The following is a 26,832-nucleotide window of genomic DNA, read 5'->3' on the forward strand; positions in this document are numbered from 1 at the left end:
TTTGTCAGCTGAGGCTGCCAGCGCTTGAAGCAGCAGTTATGAGACCATAAGCTTGAAATGAGCTCATGTAGTCATTAAGAATCTGTGTGTATGTTTGGTGCGTTTCAGACAGATACTGTATGTCTCATTCGTTTGCTTACCTTAAACACGAACATCTCCCTCCTGAGGATGGCAAGCGTGTTGAAGCCACCGTCACAGATGTCTGGCTTAGCGTTCGGGTGCGCTGGTTTGTCGCCGGTCGGTATTCGGGGAGGCCGCGTCTGCCTGTCGTTTTTGCGTGGATCTACGGGAGGGTGCGAGCGGACGGGTGGGATCGTGGGTAGAGGTCTCGTTGGCTGAGGAAGTTTATCTGGAGGTCCTGAAGAGAGAGAGAGAGAGAGATGAGGGTCATTAAACTTTGTTTTAAGGGTGTTTGTAGCCAAAAAACCCTTATAAACGACACAATTTGGTCTCATACTAAGAAGTATTTAGACTATATTAATGTGCCATGTTGCTTGTCATGGCTTGCTAATGTACTATATTACTTGCTGGAATTATTAACAATAATACATTTAATGATTCATTGAATATTGTGCTTGTCTTATGATATGGTTTTATAAATGTTTTATTGTTAAATACCCCTGACTCACTGAAGACTGCTATTAGTTTATTTAGCATATTTTTTCAGTCGCTTTTATAAAGATATATAACAAATATTTAATAAATAAATTAAATAAATAATAAAATCCATATGATTCACTAAATAACTTTTTTTAATAATTTTTTAATGAGTAATAATACATATAATTACTTTGAAAAAAAAAATATAAATAAATAATTTTAAAATAAATATATTTTTATAATATATTTATGCTTAATTATATTTTATTATTTATATTCACTCTACAATATAAATCATTCGATTGTTTTTAACATTAAAAATAAATACAAAACTTTAAAAAGATTAGATTTTAACTAATGTCTAAAATGGATTTATATATTTTATTATTAAATAATACATTTACTATTATTTAAATCTAAATAAAATACCTAATAAATATAAATATTTGATATTTTAATTTGTTTCAGTGTATATATTTTTTCACATATTTATCATGAATTGTATAATATATAACATTTATCATTGAATATTTATGTACTTTATTGCATGCATTATTTTAAAATAAAGGTAAAATAAGCTAAATAATGAAGCTGGCAGAATAATTGCTTTTATAATATTCATCTGGAGTGTTGGTGTAATAATGTGCTCTCGCATCAGTTATAGTCCAGCATACACCTCGATTATCTGCGGACTCATTATCACAGCTGACCCGCGCTGAAGAGTTCAAGCTGTTAGCACAATGAACTGAGACGTCACATTTTTGGATGAGCGACAGAACGCTAAGAGCCGACGGATCGAGAGGTCAAGAAATCCTCTGTGAGAATGAAAGGATAGGTGATTAAATAGAGAAAATAATGAATGATTTTAAGTATGAATCAGGCAGGAGGGCGGCCTGACAGGATTACCCCTCTGGAGATGTGAACGACCCACAGGACCACAGAGAGGAGTGACTGTCTGAAATCAAATCTCCTGAAATAGAGCGAGGATTACAGCCCTTCATGTTACACAACACAGGGCGGACGACACAGGCAGATAGAGAGAGAGAGATAGAGATCTGCTCTGGTGAGAGTGAGGGATGTTGAGAGAACATGGTTGGGAATGTGTGCGTGATACGTAAGATGTGCGAGTATCTCCACCCTCTCCGGCCTCGTGTCGGAGGGAGGAAAGAGGAAGACCGAAGGGACGGATGTTGAATGGGATCCAGGAAAGAGTTATTCTGGATTGGAGTGGAGGAACAGAGGGAAATTTAAGGCACTAGATTTGACATTTTATGATAAAAGTGTGTCCTACGAGTTCGGAGGGTGAGTAAATGATGACAGAATTTTTCATTTTTGGGGTGAACTGTCTCTTTAAGGCTACATGCAACCCATCCAACAACTTTAGTCACCTCAAAATCTGCAAAATACCTCTTACATATTTTTTGACATAATGTAAAAATGTAGTTCCTTTATATTCTCTCCACAGAAAAAAAAGATAGAGAGATGAATCAAAAGCATAGAACAAGATGACATCTTGGTCACATTATGGGCAAAACACCACTTACATTTTTTCATAAAATGTAAAAATGTTGTTCATTTATGCTCTCTCCACAGGAAAAGAGGATAAAACCAGTGCAGTATAGCAAGATGAATCAAAAACATATCGAAGCGAGTGAGTCAATTTGTGAATCAAAAAACACACAAGCAGCATCCAAAATCAAATAATTCCCTACTATATGTCCAAATAACAGTCCTCAGATGACATACTACTTCCACCGAGATACTTAAGTGTGCATATGATGGACACTTCACTAGAGTTGTTGACTCAAACGACTCCCATGAGTTGTTGATTCAAATGACTCTCATGAGTTGTTGACTCAAACGGCTCTCATGAGTTGTTGACTCAAACAGCTCTCATGAGTTATTGACTCAAACGACTCTCATGAGTTGATGATTCACACGGCTCTCATGAGTTGTTGACTCAAACGACTCTCATGAGTTGATGATTCAAACGGCTCTCATGAATTGTTGACTCAAAGAGCTCTCATGAGTTGTTGACTCAAGCAACTCTCATGAGTTGTTGACTCAAACAAATCTCATGAGTTGTAGACTCAAACAGCTCTCATGAGTTATTGACTCAAACGACTTTCATGAGTTGATGATTCACACGGCTCTCATGAGTTGTTGACTCAAACGACTCTCATGAGTTGATGATTCAAACGGCTCTCATGAATTGTTGACTCAAAGAGCTCTCATGAGTTGTTGACTCAAGCAACTCTCATGAGTTGATGATTCAAATGACTCTCATGAGTTGTTGACTCAAACAGCTCACATGAGTTGTTGACTCAAACAAATCTCATGAGTTGTTGACTCAAACAACTCTCATCGGTTGTTGATTCAAATGACTCTCATGAGTTGTTGAATCAAACAAATCTCATGAGTTGTTGACTCAAACAAATGTCATGAGTTGTTGACTCAAACGGCTCTCATGAGTTGTTGACTTAAACGGCTCTCATGAGTTGTTGACTTAAACGGCTCTCATGAGTTGTTGACTCAAACAAATGTCATGAGTTGTTGACTCAAACGGCTCTCATGAGTTGTTGACTTAAACGGCTCTCATGAGTTGTTGACTGAAACGACTCTCATGAGTTGTTGATTCAAATGACTCTCATGAGTTGTTGACTCAAACAAATCTCATCAGTTGTAGAAAAGGAAATCCAAGGCACTCTTCTTTAGAAAATTAAAAAGCCTTTATTAGACTGGCTATAATGATAGAAAAGATCCTGAAGAAGGCTGTTTGTGCCACTACACGTGGGTTGTATTTGTGTACAATGAACTCCCGACCCCAAAGAGCACCTTCTAATAACTTTTTGAACTCCCTGAGCCCCCTGGACATTTTCTCTTTTTTCAAATCTCATTCAAATCTCATGAGTTGTTGACTCAAACGACTCTCACGAGTAAACATGTTGTGGTTTGATTCACAAATGAACGACTCTAATGAGCCATTTGGATGTTGGATGGGATTTAGAAAAGTGGATCTGATTTGAGCTACACACTGTGTGCGAGTTTGTTGAGAAAAGCAATGTTGTGAAATTTAGTGTGTTCTATGTGAATGTTACCGTAAATCTTCTGGATGCCCTGCAGATCGTCGTGTGGCAGTCTGAAGTTCTCTGTGTCCATGTACTGGTAGAAGGGGGCCATGATGGCAGTGGGGTCGTTGGAGTGCTCCAGGCCTAACGCATGTCCCAGCTCATGTACCGCCACCAGGAAGAGGTCGTTCCCTATACACACAAAATAAATACATAAAACCATTTAAATTACTATGGAATAACTTTCAGAAAAAATAACTGCATCTTTAAAACTGCAGTTAAAACACTCTGAGGTCACTTGTTAGAGTTGCTAACATCGATAAAGTCTGATTCCTGAATCAGCCGGCTCGTTGTAGAAAACCAAAAACATATATCAAGATATCAAGATGTCTATTAATCTACAACATTCAGCAACCAAGCTGATATGTAAAAAACACTTTTCAGGACCCAATCAACTGTGCAATTTCTCATTGTTGAACACACCCCTCTCTTCATTGCTCCACCCCCAAAATGTATGAACGCAATGGATGCAATGGATGTCTCTTTATCATAGCAGAAGCGAAGCAAAATAGTGTTTCGCACGAAGATGGCGAACGAAAAACACGGAAACACAAAAAAATTAACACACAGCACCCAAGACTATACAAGCAAGAGTTTGTTGTTAGTTGGACGTGGCTGTGATTACAAGCGGTAAAAACAATATAAATACTTTCCGTTTTCTCACACAAACCGCTCGTTTCATGTTTTAGGCCATTTACGAGTCATTAAATCATGTTTAAATTGGACTTCTCTGTGCATGCTCTTTGAGGTGAACCCCATAGACCTCCATTATATGACTGACAGACACGAACGGTTTGACCTAAAAATATAAAAATTGAAAATACTGCGGAAACAAAGACACCTACATCTTGGATGCCCTTGAGGTACCGGTAAGCCAAAACATATCAAAACTTAATTTCAAAGTGAACTATCCCTTTAAGCAGTGATAATGAGGATCTAATTATTAATATGCAACACATATTGAATAATGAGAAGTTTATACGTTCTAAAAGAAAGAAAATACCACTAAATTCACAGCAAAGTCTGTATGTGTAAGAGCACATAATGATATGTCAAAATCAAAGCTGCAGTCTGTATGTGTGTGTGTGTGTGTGGTTGTTTGTGTGCGTAATTGTTATCCATCTCTGGTTCCACTCCAGAATAACTCATCCAGAGTAACCACAGGTACTGCCGGGATTCATTACAGTATGAACGCTGTCACCACACACCCTCACATCCAACATCCACGCTGAGCATCTTCCCTCTGTGCACAAATGGAAAACCCCACCCTGCTCGCCCCAAGAAGCGTTGGAAGTGGGACTTTACGCCACGGGCCAGAAAACAGTCCAAACACCAAAGTACGGCAGACGTTATGCGATGGAAAACGAGAACAGCACACCCATGATGGCCACTTCAGCTGTCTATCCTCTTCTCCTTCAGTTCTGACTCGCTATCTTTTATCTGCTGAAACAAATGATTATGACACATTTTTATTCAGTCAACTTGTGTTTTATTTAAAGTGCTTGGCGCGGGAGAGGCAGATCAAATGATGCGTTTTGCATTCCCGGATATTTCGGTCTATTTCGACGCCCCGGAGACTTCGGCGCCATCAAAGCCGAAGGCTGCAAAACACTCCAAAATACACAGTTGACCAAATGCTACTGAGCGAACAAAACACACGAGACCAGTTACATTTCTGTCATCAAAGGGAAATATTAGTTTGGCAGGATTTTAGAAGGAAACAAACTGTATGCATCACACAGAAGCGTTTTTAAGAATTTATGAGTTTTAAGAATTTATTAACGGGGTGGTTTGTGTGCAAGAATGTAATCGAGAGAGACTTTGTAGTATGATAGAAAGTGGGCCGCACTGTAACTGAAGTGTCTAAAATAGAGCGATCAGTTTTTCAAAACTTTGTAGCATAAATTCACCGTTTATGCTACGGACGTGAATGGCATTTCAGATCTTAGACTTTAAGGAGAAATTTGAAATTTGAGCCCTCTAAAGACTTGGGTGAGCTCTTTTGAAATAAAGGTGTAGTTCACTCAAAAATAAATCTGTCCTATGGATTTTAAATGACTAAATGATGACAGAATTGAATTTTTTTGGTGAATTGTCCGTTTAAGGCAGAGTGTATCCAGCGAGCAACAACCTAGCAAAATGCTAACAACCACTCAACTGCTAATCAACTCCTGGGCCAGCCCAAAACTGGCAAAAACATGACTGTATTAAGCTTTTTTTAATTATAAAATGTACAATTTATTTGATTTATGCTCTCTCCATGAGGAAAAAGGGTAAAAGCTGGATAGAAAAATTTATAAAAAAATCATAGCAAACCGGTATATTTGTTAAGAGTTCATTTGAGAATCAAAATCACACAGCACGGCAAGTGTACAAATGACTCTTATGAGCCGATTCGTTTCAATGACTCAAAAACAGACGAGTGCGAGACAGAGATATGAATCAAAAATAAAGCAAGACCAGTAAAATTCCCGAACAAATGACTCTTATCAGTCAATTTGTGAATCAAAAACACACATCATGGCCAGTGTAGTTTGATTTGTGACTGAATAGCCCATATGAGCCCATATGAAACAAAATCAGAAAGTGCAATCATTGTAGTTTGATTCACAAATGAACAAACAAATATCTCAAAATGAATAAATGTGAAACACAAAATGAACAAATGATTCTTACGAGTTCTTTTCAGTAAATCAAAACAAACAAAACCTAAAATGACAAATGGGACACCCTACTGACTTGTGGACCACAAGACTGCAAGAGCACACCAATTCTGCTTTTTACATAAAATATAAATATGTATTATAATTTTTGCTCCCTCTACAGAGAGAAGGATAAAACCTGTGGGGGTAGATCTGGTGATGTGTGGAGTGGAGTGAAGTGTGCGTGTCATACAGTATCAGCCGACTCGAGCTCAGGCTCACTTCTCCCAAGATGCTCCTCCTGAAGTTCAATCAGGAACAGCTGTGTTTGAACCATCACATCTCTTATGTAAGACCAGAGACCCTGATTAATTAGCAGGCAGCTGAAAGGCAAGTTCACTCATCAAAAAGAAAAGAAAAGCAAAAGTGAGGGGAAACAAAAACGGACATGAAAAGAATAAAACATTTGAATACCATAGTACTTTGATATATACAGTGCTACTGAATGATTACCATATTCATATACGATGGTATTTACATGGTACTCAATGGTAAATGTAAACAACAACAACAACAACAAGATTATAATACCATGGTAATGAAGGATTATTTTCATATGTTCCATGGTATTTATTTATATGGTACTCAAAGGACCACAAGTGATTACCATGGTAAATAAAACCAATAAAACATGGTAATACTATATAGAACACTGATATCTACCATGGTACTGAATGATTACCCTACTTATTGGCATGGTTCTTCAAAGAATAATATGGTTTTACTATGGTAAATGTCCAAAAAGCTTGGTAATACCATGGTATATATACTGTGTGTGTGTATGTATGTATGTATGTATGTGTATATGTATATATATATATTGAATAACTGCCATATTTGTACTGTATATCATGGTATTTACCAGGTACTTCAAAGTTCTTTAATGAATAATTGGGTTTGAAAAATAAACATCATGATACTTTGATATGCAGTATACCATACATATTTAACTATCATGGTACTCTAATTTACTTAAATGTTGTTACCATGGTAAATGTCCAATAAAGCATGGTAATACCATAGAACATTGATATGTATGCCATGGTACTGAATGATTTCCGTATTAATATACAGAACCATGCTACTTTAAGGTACTGCAAAAGTACTTAAAATAAACTATGATTTTATCACAGTAAACCCTTCAAAAATAACCAAGGTACCACCCTATTTATTTTATTTTTTTACTATTTACCATTGTAAGACCACCTTCAAAGTACATTGGAGTATCATGTAAATACCATAGTACATTAATTTTTATACCATGGTATGTTTTAAAGTAACATAGTATCACTGTACCATAGTACTGCCATTGCAAATTAAAAAAACATGGCATTATAATAGTAAGATGTCCATGGTAACACCACGGTACACTCATGTGTTGAACAGAGACATAACAATTGGTTCATGTATATGATGTATCCCATCATGCAAAAGGGAATTAGTCAAATGTTCCTAGTCTTTTCTCTTTATATCTCACCTTCTTTCTAAAGTCAGTTTCGCTTGTTTCGAAATAAGCGATGCCTTTTTAAGCTGCATGATGAGCTTCCTACACACACACACACACACACACGAGACCTGGGCTCTGATTACAGATGATGGATCCATCCGCTTAATTCCAAACACGAGATGGGAAATGTCAAAGTGGATCATCCCACACCGCTAAATGATTGACATCCCTTTCTGCCACATTCACTGCCAGGAAATAATTTTAATAGCAGCGAACGGCTTGATGAACTTTCAGGAATTCATTAGCCTTCAAAGGATATGACATCACTCGGCGTTTCTCAGGGGAACGAGAGCAATTCAGTAAGGCAAGATGTGTGCGAACGTGCGAATGTGTGGATGTTTGTGACATTGAGGCACCAGGCGCCTTAAATGAAAAGCTAAACACGCACACAAAGACATCAGTCAGGATACCCTTGGGGCACGTTACACCCTTTTTATATCCCATACGGATTTCCTCTCAGCAGGGGGACAAACGTTCTGTTCAACTAAAGACAGAAAGCACAGGTAATAGAGAGCAAGAAGCCTATTTCATTAATCTAACATTTGCTATACTGACTTCCTCTTTATAATCTTTTTCTGCAACAGTACTGGCCCACACTTACAGCGTTGTCAACAGGATTTCAGAGAAAACAGTAAATGCCCAAGGCCTAACTGGTCTCTTTGGGAGAAATTCCTTTCCCCTCTTTTAAAGTGAACCATGTTTGAGTTTCCCCAACCATTTCTTTCTTCTGAGAGCACAAAGAGCTTCTGGGTAGTATCTATTATAACATCACGGTCACATGGAGATCATAAAAAAAAACTGTGTGAAACAGGACGCATTTGAGGGAATCAAAAACACTGCAACATGACATCATGACTTTTGCGTAAACATACACACCACTTTCGATTCAAGTGGCGTGCTATCTCTACCCAGACAGCAAACTGACATTGAATCAACGTAGAAAAACAATGTCTCTCATGACATCGAAACAACGTTGATTTTGCTCATCGAATTAATGTTGAACCAACGTCAGACGCGGCGTTCTTCAAAGCTAAATGAAAATCGAAAATTGGTTTACTTTCACAACGTTGAAACAACGTTGATTTCAAGTTGATTTTCAGTTAGTTTTGAAAGAATGACGCGTCTGACGTTGGTTCAACGTTAAATTAAATGAGCAAAACAATGTCAGATCAATGTTGTTTCGATGTCATGTTTCCACGTTGATTCAATGTCAGTTTGCTATCTGGGTACGCATTTTGAGCTATCCGCGTGTATCCACGTGTATGCGTGTATTTCTACGCCATTAACGTCCGAGTGATTCCGCGTGTCTGTACACGCCGTCAAATGTCTGCGCGAAACGAAGCAAAATGTAGATCTACATCTGGGGAGCGATCTCTTTTTTTCCTAGGATAGTAAGGGAACACTCATAAATGCCATTAACCCCAGTGACGGTTAGGTTTAGGGACGGGGTTGAGGTAAGTCATATATTTCTATATACAGTAATAACACGTTGAAAAACGATTATGCGTCTTGATAGCACGCCAAAAATGGAAATACAAATTGGCGTGTCATACACACACTACTTCATGAGATCAGTCTGAACACTGGACAAATGGTTTAGTTTGATTTGTGAACAACTCTTTTGAGTCGGTTCATTTTAGTGAGGCTACATTCGAAATACTATATAGCTTTTACTTGTTTTGTCCTCAGAACCTGTCTCATTCTAATCACTAGGCTACACCTTGCTAACACAAGTCATTACACCCTGCTAGCAAACCAAATACACCAGCCTAATGCTCTCTGCTAACCCAAACCCTCGCTTAACAATGCTAACGCACCTCACAAACACACCCTTGCTGATTCACACTCGGTAAACAGACGCAGCTAAGAACACCGTGCTAACAGATCATTCCAGTAAAAACGGTAGGCCTTAGCGGTTAGCATCAACACAGCTCATAAAGCACACAGTTGAACTGCGAATCAGAGGAATCCCCTTCTGAAATGCTAATTATGGATGAGAAACATTATTAGTCTTCATTTCAACATAAGTGGTGATTAAAAACATGGGATAGTTGAGAACAAGAGGGCTTTTGTTATCCCTCCGAGAAGGCCATCGCTGAAGTAATTGGATCAGGAATGGAGAGAGAGAGGGAGACGAAAAGAACACTGAATACTTAGATTCCTAGCGCTCTTCTGTTAGCCGTGGCTGATTCCAGGAGAGATCAGGTTCAGGTTCATTCTTGGGTGTGAAGAAATGAGCCGGTGCCCATGAACAGATGAAGCATTGTGGAAAGAACAGCTGCCCGGCCATCTTTCTCTCTTTTCTCTTCATCTGTCCAAAACCCCCTCTCTTCCTCTTGTTCGGTTCTCACGTCTAGACTAGACTTACGGCCTTTACTTTGGCTCTACCGCTGATTTTCCTGTTTCAAATTTAGATCCTCACTAATATATATGCGGACCTTGAACACAAATCATTTCAAAAACGCAGTACTGTTGTAGAATATTTAGTGCTTGCACATGGTTAAGGATTTTTAAAACTTCTAACTTGAACTTTAGTCGATTAGTCGCTGCGTGATCAAAATAAAACAGAAAACGCTATATTAGCACGATTATCAAATCACAAACACTGCGGTTAAATAAATAAATGAATATATGGACTGTTTGTTTCTGAGTAAAGCGCAACAGGCAGCGTCGGAAAACTAAAGGCCATTGCACACCGAGTCCGAAATTTTCGTATGCGTTTTTTCGTATATTTGTGATTTAGTGGCTCTGAATTGTCAAAACACCATTCAAACACTATTCAAACTGCTTTCTACGGATGCGAAAAACGCATAAATCGAACCCAATGATGGATGAAAGTTTCGGAGGCAGTGTGCAAACGTGATTGACATAACATGAGGTTGTATTTATTTTTTAACATGCGAAAATTTCGGACGCGAATTTCAGACTCAGTGTGCAAGAGCCTTAAGGCAGCTGACTCCTGGCGATGACTGATTTCGGACAGGCAGCGTAACAGTTTAATGATCTAAAGCTAAATAGAGAGAGCTTTGGTGATAACTAAGCGAATATTTAATTACTACAATAGATATTTCTAGCTAGAAATGACATCAACAGTGAAAATCCTGGCCAAAAAAGTACAACGCATAAAATCGACAAATAAATTTACGCAAAACGCATAAAATCGAACTCGATTCGTTTTTTTTTTTATGACGGACGAAATTTTCGGAGGCAGTGTGGAAGCGTGATTGACATAACATGAGGTTGTATTTATTTTTTAACGTGCGAAAATTTCGGACGCGAATTTTAGACTCAGTGTGCAAGAGCCTTAAGGCAGCTGACTCTTGGCAATGACTGATTTCGGATAGATTTCTGAGGCAGTGTAATAGTTTAATGATCTAAAGCTAAATAGAGAGAGCTTCGGTGATAACTAATCGAATATCTAATTACTACAATAGATATTTCTAGCTAGAAATGACATCAACAGTGAAAACGCTGGACAAAAAAGTATATTTACACTCAAACTGATAACAAACTGCAAATTTCAGATGCCGTGTTTATTTTTTAGCTCAACTGTCACAGAATGGAACGCACAGGATTGTGGGACATCAAACGCATCGAAGGATATATAAATGCTGCCATCAAAAATCGATCAGATGAAGGTATCTCATGAGACAAAAAAGATGAGTCTTCTTTTAAATATTCTCCATTAAATATTTTAATATTTTGCTCATTAACTATGCGTTCACACCAGACGCGAATAGCACGTCAAATTCACGCCTACTGCGTCTAGTTATACGCATCTGATCTGAGTTTGGGTTGCTTATAATGTGCATTTGGGAACACAACATATGGCACCTGGCTTCCTGTGTTTTTTTTAAACGAAATTTTAAAACGATTTAATGAAAATGCAAAAAATAAGACAGCCACAAAATATATTGTGGTTTTTACAGTTGTGCTGCAAAATAAAAATACTATTATTATATTATGTTTTAAATACTCCTTTTTATTTTGCAGTGAAATATTACAATTGTCTTGTTTAATATTATTTAGTAACAATAATACAATTTTTATTATTATTACTACTAGTATAGTAAAATTTTCTTTTAAATCACAATTTTTATCAAGGAAGACGGTATCTAAGGCGGCATCTTAAAGATTCCTTGACTTTAGCAAGCTAACAAGGCTTGAATAAAAACACGCTGTTACTCAATCCAGAGGCAGTGGCCTTGAGAGAGACACACGCAAGAGTGAGGAGAGATTAAGGACAGTATTTAAACACTCACACGTCGGGTTATCAAAGCCTCACTCACAATGCTGTGTGAGACAAATTTTGAATGAGAAGTGAGGGAAAAAGTGAGAGATGGAGTGAATGAGAGAGAGGCAGGCTGTGCCGGCGGAAGGTGCTGCTGTTCCCCACATGGAATGCTAATGCTCCAGTCGGTGGGTGAGAGCCTATTTTGAGAGCAGGCCTGGTGTGTAGCAGCATGAGTCCCTCTCCTTACACACACAGGATATGGATCACATACAGTACAACGCAGTGTCTGCAGGCCAATCAAATCAAATATTGGTTATTCATAAATGCTAATTCTGCCATATACTGTATTATATTAAGTGTGTACTGTGCACACAGTCTCTTTTGCTGCAATTTATGGAGTAAACCATGACATCACAGACTGGTCACATGACATTCTGCATTCACAATGTCAGAAATTCCATAGGTTCCAAATGGTAAAAACATTTGTTTTTATTATAGTCACTATTGCACTTTGCTTACTCTTCAACATCTTTAGAAGTGAATTCACATAGTGATTACGTCTTGATGTCTTCGAGAACAAAGCCGCGCATATGTCTGCTTTGCCGCTGTAAGAGTTGCCATAGAAATTAATAATTTCTGAGTCTGAGGATGTGACCAGCTCAGAGTCTCAGAGTTGTTTACAACATAATTACAGTAATTCTGACACAAAATGAATGCAGCAATGGTTTCAACAAGACAACATAAAACCGCGCTTGCATTTAACTTCTGGAATGTGTTGAATCTATCGGGTTTCGATTGGATTGTGAATCTTCTGCAATAACTTTTTGATTTTATTTTTGACTGCTGTCATTTTGTTGATTGTTTATCCGTTTATCTTATTTGGTGGGGGGTGTATAAATAATATACACTACCATTGACAAATAAATCTATCCATCCATCTATTTTTCCATCCATCCATCTATTTATCCATCCATCCATCTATTTATCCATCCATCCATTCATCTATTTATCCATCCATCTATTTATCCATCCATCCATCCATCCATCCACTCATCCACCCATCTGTATTTATCCATCCATCCATTGATCCATCCATCCATTTATCCATCCATCCATCCATCTATTTATTATCCATCCATCCATCCATCCATCCACCCATTTATCCATCCATCTATTTATCCATCTATCCAACCATCCATCTATTTATCCATCCATCCATTTATCCATCATCCATCTATTTATCCATCCATCCATTTATCCATCATCCATCCATTTATTCATCCATCCATCCATCTATTTATCATCCATCCCTCCATCCATCCATCCATTTATCCATCCATCCATCCATCCATATATCCATCCATCCATTTATCCATCCATCCATATATCCATCCATCCATTTATCCATCCACCCATCTATTTATCCATCCATCAATCCACCCATTTATCCATCCATCTATTTATCCATCTATCCAACCATCCATCTATTTATCCATCATCCATCCATTTACCCATCTATTTATCCATCCATCCATTTATCCACCCATCCATCCATCTATTTATCACCATCCATCCATCCATCCATCCATCAATCCACCCATCAATCCACCCATTTATCCATCCATCTATTTATCCATCCATCCATTTATCCATCCATCCATTTATCCATCCATCTATTTATCCAGCCATCCATTTATCCATCCAGCCATCCATTTATCCATCCATCCATCCATCCATATCCATCCATCCATCCATATATCCATCCATCCATTTATCCATCCATCCATCAATTTATCCATCAATCCATCCATCCATTTATCCATCCATGCATCCATCCATCCATCCAAAAAATACACACACACACACACACACACACACACACACACACACACACACACACACACACACACACACACACACACACACACACACACACACACACACACACACACACACACACACATATATACAGTACACCTCTTTATGTTGATAGTCAACTGAACCATGTGGACATGCAACATGCGTCTGTGCATTTACTGTATCATCCACACTTATCTGTCCAGTTATTCTCTTCCAACAGAGCTTGTTCCTTGCACAGTTTTCCAGATGTTCATTTCCTCCCTCCTCTTCCTCCAACATCACCAAACTGCTCGAACACGAGCTACGATTCCTGCCTGCTCTTGCATTTGACTAAATGTGTTCATCAGGAATGTAGGTGAAATTCTTGAATTATTTAAGCATGTCTCCTGATTCAGGAAACATTCAGGGCATTCCTCACTCTCGATTGTTTTTCCTACACACAGAGCCCGTCTCACCCTGATTTGGGTGAGGGAGAGAAAATATCACTCTGGAATTTTAATTTCCTGCATGAATGCAACCACATGAATGTTCCATATTTTCCACTGTAGCCGATGTTATCACATCAACTTAAGAGTGCGGGAAACTTCAGAATCCGTCGGAATCCGTGTTTGGCTGAGTGGACCCCTCCCCGGGGACATTTGGGTGAAAAACAAAACATTTGCTGCTTATCTTTTCAAGAGTATAATGGTGCCTGCATGATCAGCTGGAAATATTATAGGTTTTCATGTTACATACAGGCTGATTTGAATTAGATGTTAGATACTGTGCTAATATGCAGGAATTTTCTGTATTGATTTTTCACAGGTATTTTACACTAATTTCAATTACGCACCTCATTTTGTTGTGTTTTAGGCTTGACGGTAATATCCGTAAACTTAACCGGAAAAAGTACAGGTAATTGTGTTGTAGTTTTTTTGTACAGATTTTTTTCTTACAGTGTATATTTGGCTAAACTTAATGGCATTGACTAAAAAATTGTATTTAATTAACATGTTATGGTAAGTTAATAAATAAATGTCTTATTCATATTGCAATTTTTCTTTACAATAACAAAATTCGAGTTAAAATCATCGACATAAAAATAGTCGTATTACAATATTTTTTTTCAGGTTTATACATCTAATAGTGGGTTAGGAAAAAAATGCTGTCAATTTAATTAAAAAAAATATTCTCCATTAAATAAATGAAACTACTCTTTGAATGGTTGTCAATGGAGAAAGACCGCGATATGTAGTTGTGGCATCTACTAGAACAGGCTAATTGGACCATGCTAGCGAATCAAACCTTGCCATGCTGATTTGAACCTCCAACCTTTCGGTTACAACCCCATATCTTCAACCACTGCACCATGACACCCTAGCAGAAGGACAGAAGCTACACACAGCTTCATCAGTTCACAGTTTTAGTGCTAAACTGGCTGCAGTTGTACTATTGCTCTATTCTGTGTATTTCATCTTTATCGTCACAGACAATCTCTCTTTCTCTCAGCCTAGAATGAGACAAGGAGAATGTTCCTGTTGTGAGGTCTAACTGCTCTCCTTCACACACAGTTCTACAGTCCAGCCGTAATGTTCCTTGTGTCTGCTTCTGAAACCAAGCAGAGCGATAAAATTGAAAGAGAAGGTACGAATTTGGAAATAAGGGTGAAATTCGCATTTTTCTGTGTAGTTTGTCCCCCTAACTCAGACTAAACATCTTGTGAGCTGTGTCCATTATTATACTCCTAAAATCCCCATCACTTGCTGCTTTTACACACAAGCTGACCTACTTACAGCCGAACTCTCCGACAAGACAGTGGAGGTAGAGAGGATGTCCACAAGCAGAGAGTGGAAGTGTCGGCCCACGTGAGGGAGGATGTGTGAGAGCTGTGCACGTCAACAAAACCAACACAACAATCGTGCCCAGCAACAGGCAGGGGTTTGATTTGACAGAGGCGCATAAGTGTTGTCTCCTGTTGACCACGTGCTTTGTGGGTGTATACAAGTAGGCCTATTATAAAGATAGATGGCAGAAATGGCAACAATTCTAAATGTGGTGAATGAGAGAGACCTAAAGGGTTCCTATGATAGCAGGATGACAAGTGTAGAAAATATAGAAAATAGAGAGAGGAAGAGAATGAGTGCAGGGGAAATGGAGGATGAGAGGGCAGTTAGATTTGAAGGAGAGGATATTGAAGTATGGAGGCTTGTTTCTGCCTCAGGGTAAAAAACGAATAAGAAAATTGTGACTTTATATGTTGTAATTACTACTGTTTCTCTCATAATTGTGACTCACAAATGATCTTTTATATCTTATGCATTTTTTAATCACAACTAAATATTTTAGTATATGGTTAATTGTGATTAGGTCTCACAATTGCAACTTTTACATCTCACAATGATATTTATGTCTCAAAATCTGACTTTATATATGTCAGTTGTGATTTTGCGTCTCATAATTTCATCTTTACATCTCGCAACTTTATAGATCTTATGCAGCCCCGCCCCTTTTCAGCGCTGCACTCATTCCTTTCTCTCTTCAGGTTTGTATTTCCACAGTATGAAAGTAAGATCTTATGGATTTATGAACCGCTCGGGGTCTAACATCTGTTATGATATCCACTTCAAACATTACAATGCTCATGATAACTTTAACTAACTCTACAATAAGCAAATCCACTTCACCAGCTAAATACTCTTCTCAATAACTTTTCAAAATGTGACTTTATATCACAATATTTTATATCTCACATTTAAATAACTCAATATCTCTTTGTTTCGTAATTGGAACTTGTGACTTTATATTTCACAATATGTCTGTTTCTTTATTTATCTCACAATGACCATTTTTAATGTTTAATCTGATGTGGAAATGGACTCTACTGTATATTGACGTGATAAGGAAGGTTAGCTGGTTGTTGTGTTGCAATGCATTGCAGCTGGATGAGCTGCGACTATAAGTTTGAAATTGAAATTATGTGAAACGAGTTCGGGTATGTGTTAGAAAAGGTTCAGAACTGGTCATGATATATGGATACCATTGTTACTGTGAATTAGGTTGCACGTCAAGTTTATTATTGCTCTCTGGCATTGGTATAAAAAAATTCCTGTTGAAAAATTGATGAGTAATATTGCATGGTAATGGATTCAATTATCGAATGATTGACAGTACTCTGACTCTGCCCCCACATAATGCATTCTGACAAATTACATTTTCTAAATTCAGAACACTTGAAGTCAGAATCCGTTGCCATGTTCTTTTTCTTACTGTAAAGTCACGGTTTTCAGTTTTGATGGTTCATTTACAGTTACTATCCCACACAACAATTAACACCATTAACCCACACAAATGTGTGGTGTATTTTATTGAACTGAGTCGCTTACTTTGGGCTTTTTTTGTCTTCGTTTTTTGGGTTATTTTTCTAGTGAGATCTGACAATCTGGTCTCGCAGAGACAGACTTTGGCTTAGTGTCCGAATCCGATCTAAGCTGCTGCTTATTCTGGTCAAGAAATGCCCAGGAAGAGACCATTTGACCAGTGTGTACAGAAACCACAGTTTGTTTAAGTTGAACGAGTTGTTTAGGGTTGGATAAATCTGAAATCAATGAAACAACAATACTGTAATAGTGTGGAAAAACTCAAATTATGATGCGACCATTTATCCAAAAGTAATAAGTACTGATATTTTCACAGAAAAAAAAAGCAGAATATAAAATTGCTGAAAATCTGATTTACTTGATACCAAGTTCCTCAAACAACTTTCAAAACTACTTGATTATATAAACTTGTAAAACTCAAATCTACTGATTTGTTGTTCTCAAAATGCTCTCAAAATATCAGTTTCTTTTCATTTGAAAGGAATGTAATACGTATATCGTAAGATTTTCTAGAGCAGTCCAGAAAAGCAGGGGCAAGACAACAAAGTTATTCGCTTTAATGGAGAGCGAACTGGGATTTATTCTCCAATAAAGTTGGGTTTATACGCGGCCAATATAATAAGGTTTACATACCGTCATGGTTAGGATTCCCTAGTGTCCAGGGCTCATCCGAATCAAAGTGTGTATCTCCCCCGATCCCTGGACCAGGAAAGTAGGCATGTGCAAGGAAACCCCCTTCTCCATCAAAAGGGGAGCTGTCGCCATGGAAACCTGAGGCGAAAATGATAGTAATATCCACATCTTTCTTGTTGCGCTCCAGGTCACTGTAGGGAACTGCCTCGAAACGCAGCGGTGTGACGTTCTGCCACACGTCGAACGCCCGGCGAATGGCGTTGTGGGTCTCCTCCGCTCCCACCTTAGGTGTGACGTTTTTTATGCTGGAAAGATTAGATGACAACAATCAGGAAGTGTGAATTTAACATGTAGTGATCACATAAATAACCCTGTGTTGCACATACATATGTAGTATGAAACCCATACTACCAGATGTTTTGACTAGGTCCCAGCTTTTCGAGAAAAGGGTGTAAAAGGCTGCCTTCATCGTGCTGTCTGTCAAAAACGATAACGTACGTAATACGTGAATTTGTTCTTCACACCCTGAAATTGAATCGGAATGATCAGGGAACTGAGTGAAAGGCTACAAACTGCATGCTACACTCCAAAAAATGCTGGGTCGTTTCAACCCAAATTTGGATCAAATATGGACAAACCCAAATGTTGGGTTAAAAAATGTATTTAAAATTTTAACCCAACTTCAACTTTTGGGTCAAATATGGACCAACCCAAATGTTGGGTTACAAATGTAATTAAAAATTTTAACCCAACTTTTAAATTTCACTTTTTTTATTACATTTTTAACCCAACATTTGGGTTTGTCCATATTTGACCCAAATTTGGGTTGAAACAACCCAGCATTTTTTTTAGAGTGTAAAGAGAATAAACGCCAATCCAAATTGAAAAACTTCACCAGGTTATTGAACGTCGTTCAACATGTTGGTTTCGACGGACATTTTCATGCACAAACTTTACATTCTAATTCAGACACTCCTGATTTTAATATTTTCAATAATTATATTCTTGACTGATCATTTTTCATAATTTCAGCAATAAATGAACAGTTAAATGTGTGATCTTGAGATAAGTCCTGTAGATGTCCAATTTGACTCTGTAATATAGGCCATATTTTAAGCTTGACAGGTGATTTTTATCAAATGTATTCTATTGTAAATGTAAGATTAAGGTAATTATGAAAGTTTTATAAAATATTTTTTAATTTTAAATGATTTGTTACACCTAATTAGCAGATCTTGACTCTTACTCTTAAAGGGATAGTTTACCCAAAAATGAAAATTATGTCATTAATGACTCACCTTCATGTTGTCCCAAGCCCGTAAGACCTCTGTTCATCTTCAGAACAGAGTTTAAGATATTATCTTATATTATCCATTGAAAATGTATGTAAGGTATACTGTCCTTGTCCAGAAAGGAAATAAAGACATCATCAAAGTAGTCTATGTGTGCTGGTTAGTTACAATGTTTTGAAGCATCGAAAATACATTCTGGTCCAAAAATAAAAAAAACTACGACTTTATTCAGAATGGGCTATATGCACGCATAAGTTCCGCATTTGACGTAAGGATGCTCGTCCATTTCCGGTTGTGTAGATTAAAGCGGAGGAAAACCGGAGAAAACGGGATTATGGCAGAGTCTTCAATATTTACTGTCCTCCCGTCTTTGAAACGAAACGTACATACGTTTAGATGTAATTTTATATATAGTTACGTTTATTTAATATAATTTTAAAAAGAAGCATAAACACAACGAGGGGTGTCTGTTTTATCTGTTTTTGTGACTAACGTTTCATTAGTATAACCATGGAGTATAAAATTCAATATAAATTATCGGTATTGCATTGGACTCTATGATCGGCGGAAGTTATCGAGCATCCTTAATCCTTCACCGGAAATAACGCCGTGCATAAAGCCCATTGTATTCTCTTCCGGTTCAGTTCGTCACTGAATTGAACCGTGGATTGACAACAGAACCGGAAGACAATATAACTCTGAATAAAGTCGTAGTTTTTGTTATTTTTGGACCAGAATGTATTTTCGATGCTTCAAAACATTGTAACTAACCCACTGATGTCACATGGACTACTTTGATGATGTCTTTATTTCCTTTCTGGACAAGGACAGTATACCGTACATACTGTACATTTTCAATGGAGGAACAGAAAGCTCTCGGACTGAATCTAAAATATCTTAAACCGTGTTCCACAGAGGTCTTACGGGCTTGTGGGTGAGTCATTAATGACATAATTTTCATTTTTGGGTGAATTAACCCATATTGGGTATTTTGTGCTAGTGTCTGTGTATCAGCCAAAACTCTCTATCAACCCAGTAGCAGCTGTTTTCTCAAATGTGCTGAGGAATTTAAACTCTATTAAAGCTGTGCCTCTTAAAATATTTACAAGACATAATATCTCAGGGAAACCTAACCTCTCTATCTCTATTTCTCTCTCATTCCCTCCAGGTGGTGCAGGATGGGGTTTGATATCATCCTCATACAGTTGTTCTGTCTGTGAGAGCAAACTATTAGATCAACATCTGGCTTCCACCGTTCATGTATTTTTCTTTCTCAGCTGTACTTCCCAGAAATCATAATCCTGTCTTTGAACTTCATGACCCTTCATATATTTCTTTTCCTCTCCAGGCTTATATTTTCAGCTCAGCTGCCGTGAAGCTTGTTATCTGTGTGCGAGGTGTCTTACAAAACTTCCAGCGGTGCATCTCATCTGCTACATACAGAATTGAATCAGTAGATGATAAAGAATCGGTGTATAAATTTGCATCAGTTTTGGATGCCAAAAAGCACTTGGCTAATGAACAGTGCCAGTGGAAATCGTATCCACAATCTAACCGCGTTAAATCAAAACGTCAGGTAGGGGTTAAGTGTATGTCAGAAGGGCACAATGGTTATAATTCATATACACCACCTCTTTTGGGGTTTGAACCTGTAACTGTCTGGATATTGGCCCAGCTTTTTAACCACTAGACTACACCACCACCAAGTCTTTCCACTAGGAAACCTGAACAGCAAGGATATTGTCCTCTATATACAACGCAGAGCTGTGTGCCTTTCAGAATTAAATAGAGAATATAGAAGTTTGTTTGTAAGAAGGCCTTGTTTAATAGCTTTGGCTGTATATATATATATGTATATAAACATTAAAAAGCATTAAAAATGACAATTTAGTAAATTCTGTAGATTTAGACTTTATAGATCAAAGTAAACGCAGTTGTACTAAATAATTAATGCCAGGCCAGTGTTTTAATAAAAAATGTTAGCAAAAATAAATAATTATATATAAAATTATATACACTCTAAAAAATGCTGGGTTGTTTTAACCCAACTTTGGGTCAAATATGGACAAACCCAGGCACTGGGTTACATTTTTTCATTACATTTTTAACCCAACGTTTGGGTTTATTCATATTTGACTCAAAGTTGGTTTAAAACAACCCAGCATTTTTAGAGTGTACTGGGTTGATTTACTTCTACTGAAAAAAACAACAACAAAAAAAAAACATATAGCTGTAATATGTTAATAAAATATTTTTAAAAAATCTAATCATGCTTTTAAAAAGATGCCGACCTGGTATGCATCCAATGATTTTATTGCAACCATTTAAAAAAAAAAAGATCTGTGATAATCAACCTTATGCCACAAAAGCTGTCCACAGAGCTCATACTGAATCCTAAATATATCAAGTGTTCGTTTGGTGTTGAAAATATTCGACCCAGCCCAGATGAGCTTCTGCCGAATCAAAATGCAACAACAGTGTTGTTCATTTTCATTACACATGCTGTTCCTATAAAAATGTTGGTATTATATCGTCTAAACCCATGTAAACACAAGGGCTCACACGAAAGAGTCCCCTGGACACTGAATACACAACACTGCGCTTTGTCCCTCTAAGTCTTTCGCTGGCGATACTGAAACCATGTCAGTTACGTGAATGTGTGTGTGTGTCAGTGGTTATGAGAACACAGACTGCTTTGAGACCAACTCAATTAGCACACACACACACACACACACACACACACACACACACAGGAATATAATGACACAGTGATAGCATCACACAGATGCTATTTGTGCTTGTTATAGTATGAGGATGAGGAGAGGGCTCTAGTGTGTGTGTGTGTGTGCTGTTCACATGGTATGATCCAGGGTTAGGGGAAGGTGAAGGGTGGTACAGTCTGGATCAAGACAGAGAGCAGGGAGTACTGAAGGGAACATCTGCCTACCCATCTGCTCAGCCTGGCTACACACACACACATACGCAGACACACACACACTACTGCCTAAAGCCACCAAGCAGCATTCCATTGCATAATCATAATCTCTCTCTCTCTCTTTCTCTCTTCCTCGGTAGACCATATTGTTTGATTTACATCACATCAAAGTATTTTGGTACACTTGTATGGTCTTTTGTCATTTCTTCGTGTCCATCAGATTGCAAAAACGGCTTTATATTAACTTTCTGACAGCTAAAAGAGTCCGAAGAGTTTAAAAGCAGACAAGTAAAGCTTTTTGTTTTTTGTTTTGTTAAAGCACTTACATGAATTATTCAGTAAGAATGTTTGTTATTCTGTTACATTCTGTTATCATTTGGGACCACTTTTATAGGTGGATGAACGTCTGTTATTATGTTCTAGGAGTATTGGGCTGCTTTTCGGGGACTTTTTCTTTCGCGTCCGTCACACGAATCCGTCCTCGCAATACTCAGGCAGATTATTTTAAGGCAAATGTAATGCAGTTATATTTGAATATAGGTCATACATACATAAGCTGTGGGATTATCAAAACAAATCTTGCATTTTGGATAGAGAGCATCATGTAACAATAATACATCTCACTACAATACTGTACAAATCACAATGTTGGTGATGTCATTTAAGAACAATGTAGGGCAAAACAATGCAAAGCATGATTCTGATTATATTCCTGTGATGCAAAGTTCAATTTTCAGCATCATTCCTCCAGTCTTCAGTGTCTACATGATCCTTCAGAAATCATTCTAATATGCTGATCAAGAAACAATTATCAAATTTGAAACCGGCGCTGCTTAATATTTTTGTGGAAACTGTGATACAATCTTTTCAGGACTTTTTGATGGATAGAAAGTTAAAAAGAATAGCATTCATTGTAATTTTACTGACCCTAAACATTTAACCCTAAAACTGTATTCTGGACAAATGTGGGCAAAATAGTTTTGATTTATTTACTAAAAAATACTTCCCTTGATCTGAGCGGAACAAGACTTGGCTACTTTTCCTAAGTTTGCCTCCTGAACACACACAATTTTTTTTTTGACTCAATTCTACAATGTTAAGTGGGTGAAAAGAAAAACTCCTTAATCTTGTATTTGGGTCATAAATGGGCACCCACAGAAATGAATGGGAAAAACTGTAATTTAGATCATTCTAAAATAAGCCAAAATAAGACACCAGGTGACAGCAAAGTCACTTCATCTTTAGGTTTTAGCTCTAAGAACTTATTGGAATGATATTTTAATGTAGTAAAAAAAAAAAAAAAATTAAACATAAAAATAAGCATAGTTTACATAGAAAATATGGTACTTTTTGAAGTAAATAAATTCAAAAATACCCCCAAAATAAAAATAAAACACCATAAATGTATAGACAAAACTTTATCGAAGACAGTGATATAACATTTATAATAAATAAAAATTAGGATCACACCTGAGTCCTCTGTGCCCACAATTACAGGATTAAGGGCTATAAAGTGAATACGGTTTGAGGGCTACATGGTAGTGGGTAACACTTTATTTTACAGTGTCCTTGTTACATATGTTACATCTACTTACAATAACAGTAAATTATACATAATTACATGTTGTTAATTAATATAACTCAGTAATTTAATGTATAATTAATTACATTGTAACAATGACACCTTCAAACAAAGTTTATCCTGATGGTGTACATGATGTATAGTCTTTAAATAATTAGGCTTGAATAATATAGTGAAACTTGATCATTTACAGTCATTCCAATAAAGGTTTGTAAACACAGAGGGAGTGAGGCCAGCTGGGAGAGGGGAAGAGATGAGTGATTTAGGACGAGTGAAGGGAGTTTGGCAGGCAAACAGTGAGGTGAGGGAGAAGAATCTGACAGCCTAATTATCTCAGCACTGCTGCTAGCCAGGCACAAATCATTTTCTTAATCAGTATTAGTGTCGTTTTTTTAGTGAACACATTTAAACATCCTTAAAAGAAGACACGTTTATACTCGATAAACAAAATGACATAAAATATTAAGAATTAAGTGTGTTTTTCTTACCCCATTGGCAAATGGATTTAAACATAACCCGCACTTGAATGTTGTTAGATTTAGGCTTAAAAGAAAAGAAAAACTTTCTCTGAAATCATGTCTTGTCTGAAGTGGATTTATCTTGTTTTAAAGATGTTTACTGGAAAACGAGACAAAAATACTGATTAAAGAAGTAGTTCACTTTAAAAAAAAAACTTTTGCTGATAATTTACTCACCCCCATGTCATCCAAGATGTCCACGTCTTTCTTTCTTCAGTCAAAAAGAAATTAAGGTTTTTGATGAAAACATTAAAGGATTTTCTCCATATAATGGACTTCAATGGGAACCAAACGGTTCAAGGTCCAAAAGAGTTTCAGTGCAGCTTCAAAGGGCTTTAAACGACACCAGACGATGAATAAGGGACTTATCTAGGACCCTTCGAAGTCATGACTCGAAAAAAGAAGTTCGAACAGGAGAGTCACGAACCCTCATCACAGAACAAAGCAAGGTCACCATTTAAGTTTATAAAACTTAAACTTTTTAATTTATTTTTTAAATGAGCGATCGTTTCACTAGATAAGACCCTTATTCATCGTCTGGTGTCGTTTAAAGCCCTTTGAAGCTGCACTGAAACTCTGATTTGGACCTTGAACCGTTTGGTTCCCATTGAAGTCCATTATATGGAGAAAAATTCTGGAAAAACCTTAATTTCTTTTTGACTGAAGAAAGAAAGACATGGACATCTTGTATGACATGGGGGTGAGTAATTTATCAACAAAAGTTTTTTTTAAAAGTGAACTACTCCTTTAAGATTTTTTTTTTTTTGCAGAAATCTCAGAACAAGAAATGCATTTCATATCACACACATACACACAAAGGAAGTGTGCTTTTGTAACTCACCTGTATGTGATATGTTTATGTTGCCACTTCTGCCCTGTGAGGGCGTAACGTCTTTTTCGGACGCTAAATTTCGAGCCACCGCCGAACTGGTCTGGCACCCCACACCTTGGCTTCCTCATCCAGCTGAGAGAGAGAAAGAAGTAGATTCATTCATAATGCATTGCTTCTCACTCGTGACATTCATCCTGTCTGAGCCTCTAAAATGTTCCTTGATGAATTAGCATTCCAGAATAACGTCTCAAATTCCATGAGGTTTCATATTTAAAGTTTATATACACCTTTTCCAACTCTATTGTGGTATACTTAATTTACTTTGCATTTTTAGATTTGGTCGCACTTGTTTTTAATATCCAATTCCAATAACAATATCCAAATATCAGCTAATGAATGCTTTCCACTATCACTAATATATATTTCATGATACTCTAAATCAGCTTTCTCTCATTCTGATCTTGCTAAGAACAACTTCAATAGAGTTCACACAGAGAGAGAGAGAGAGAGAGAGAGAGAGAGAGAGAGAGAGAAGTTTGGTTTTGAATGCATAAAAACAAAATCACAAGAGAAGAATCAGCCTCACCTTATAGTGATATCACTATGCCGAAGCAAAAAGGAAGCAAAAACAGTACATAAGAGATATGAAATCACCATGATCCTAGCAGCCAGATATTGTACATCAGTGTTTCCCAACATTTTCAGTCATATAGAGCTCCTCAGTCTTCTCACAAAGGCTCAAGTGCCTTTTAATAACACTAAACTACAAACATGTCTTATACACCTGGTTGGGAATCACAGCTGTACATCATATTCAGTAAGCAGGAGATACAGATCTATTTTGTAATATCAATACATTTATCATGTTGTGTTTTAGAGCTTTGAACAGTCTGCAAAGACGTTTCTGAAATTAAAGGGATAGTTCACTTTGAAATTAATGTTTGGTATGTTTTAGCTTACCTAAAGGGCATCCAAGATGTAGGTGTCTTTGTTTCCACAGTATTTTTCAATTTTGATATTTTTAGGTCAAACCGTTCTTGTCTGTCAGTCATATAATGGAGGTCTATGGTCACCACCTCAAAGAGCATGCACAGAGAAGTCCAAATTAAACATGATTTAATGACTCATAAAGGCCTAAGACACAAAACGAGAACGGTATTTATATTGTTTTTACCTCTTGTAACCACAGCCACAAAGCACCCGCGACGTGGCTGTGGTTACAAGAGGTAAAAACAATATAAATACTGTTGGTTTTCTCACACAAACCGCTCATTTCGTGTCTTGGGCCATCAATGTGTACTCACATTTATGAGTCATTAAATCATGTTTAATTTGGACTTCTGTGTGCATGCTCTTTGAGGTGGTGACCATAGACCTCCATTATATGACTGATAGACACAAACGGTCTGACCTAAAAATATCAAAATTGAAACTTTTTGTATTAGTTCATGCATTGAACCCATGACCTGTATTGCTACCGCCACTGCTGATAGAAACACCTCATGATTGGTAACCAAACAGGCATCCATCTTTATTGGTCTTTTCAACAGGGTCAATCACCTTAAGGGCACTTATGGGCATTTTGTCGTGCAATGTGCACAGTCAGTAATGTTAAAGAGTCTCTGAGAAGAACAACATCATCTTAAACTTCTG

At 37.3% G+C, this 26,832-nt stretch overlaps 1 protein-coding gene across 2 annotated transcripts in view; it reads right to left on the reverse strand.

Annotated features, from left to right (window-relative positions):
- Positions 1-26,832, reverse strand: part of mmp16a (matrix metallopeptidase 16a (membrane-inserted)) — a 147,979-nt gene that overhangs the window by 68,992 nt on the left and 52,155 nt on the right. The window contains exons 4-8 of one of the 2 annotated variants that reach the window (XM_039684830.2): positions 25,766-25,780; positions 25,189-25,311; positions 18,021-18,325; positions 3,699-3,860; positions 141-358 (exon numbers count right to left, since the gene is read on the reverse strand). In XM_039684830.2, coding sequence (XP_039540764.1) covers positions 141-358; positions 3,699-3,860; positions 18,021-18,325; positions 25,189-25,311; positions 25,766-25,780 — 823 coding nt within the window. The remainder of the gene's footprint in view (positions 1-140; positions 359-3,698; positions 3,861-18,020; positions 18,326-25,188; positions 25,312-25,765; positions 25,781-26,832) is intronic. The other variant, XM_089125995.1, reaches the window with a different exon arrangement.

This window comes from Pimephales promelas, chromosome 22 (assembly GCF_988280905.1).
Source record: "Pimephales promelas chromosome 22, fPimPro1.hap1.1, whole genome shotgun sequence".
Classification (NCBI taxonomy): Eukaryota; Metazoa; Chordata; class Actinopteri; order Cypriniformes; family Leuciscidae; genus Pimephales; species Pimephales promelas.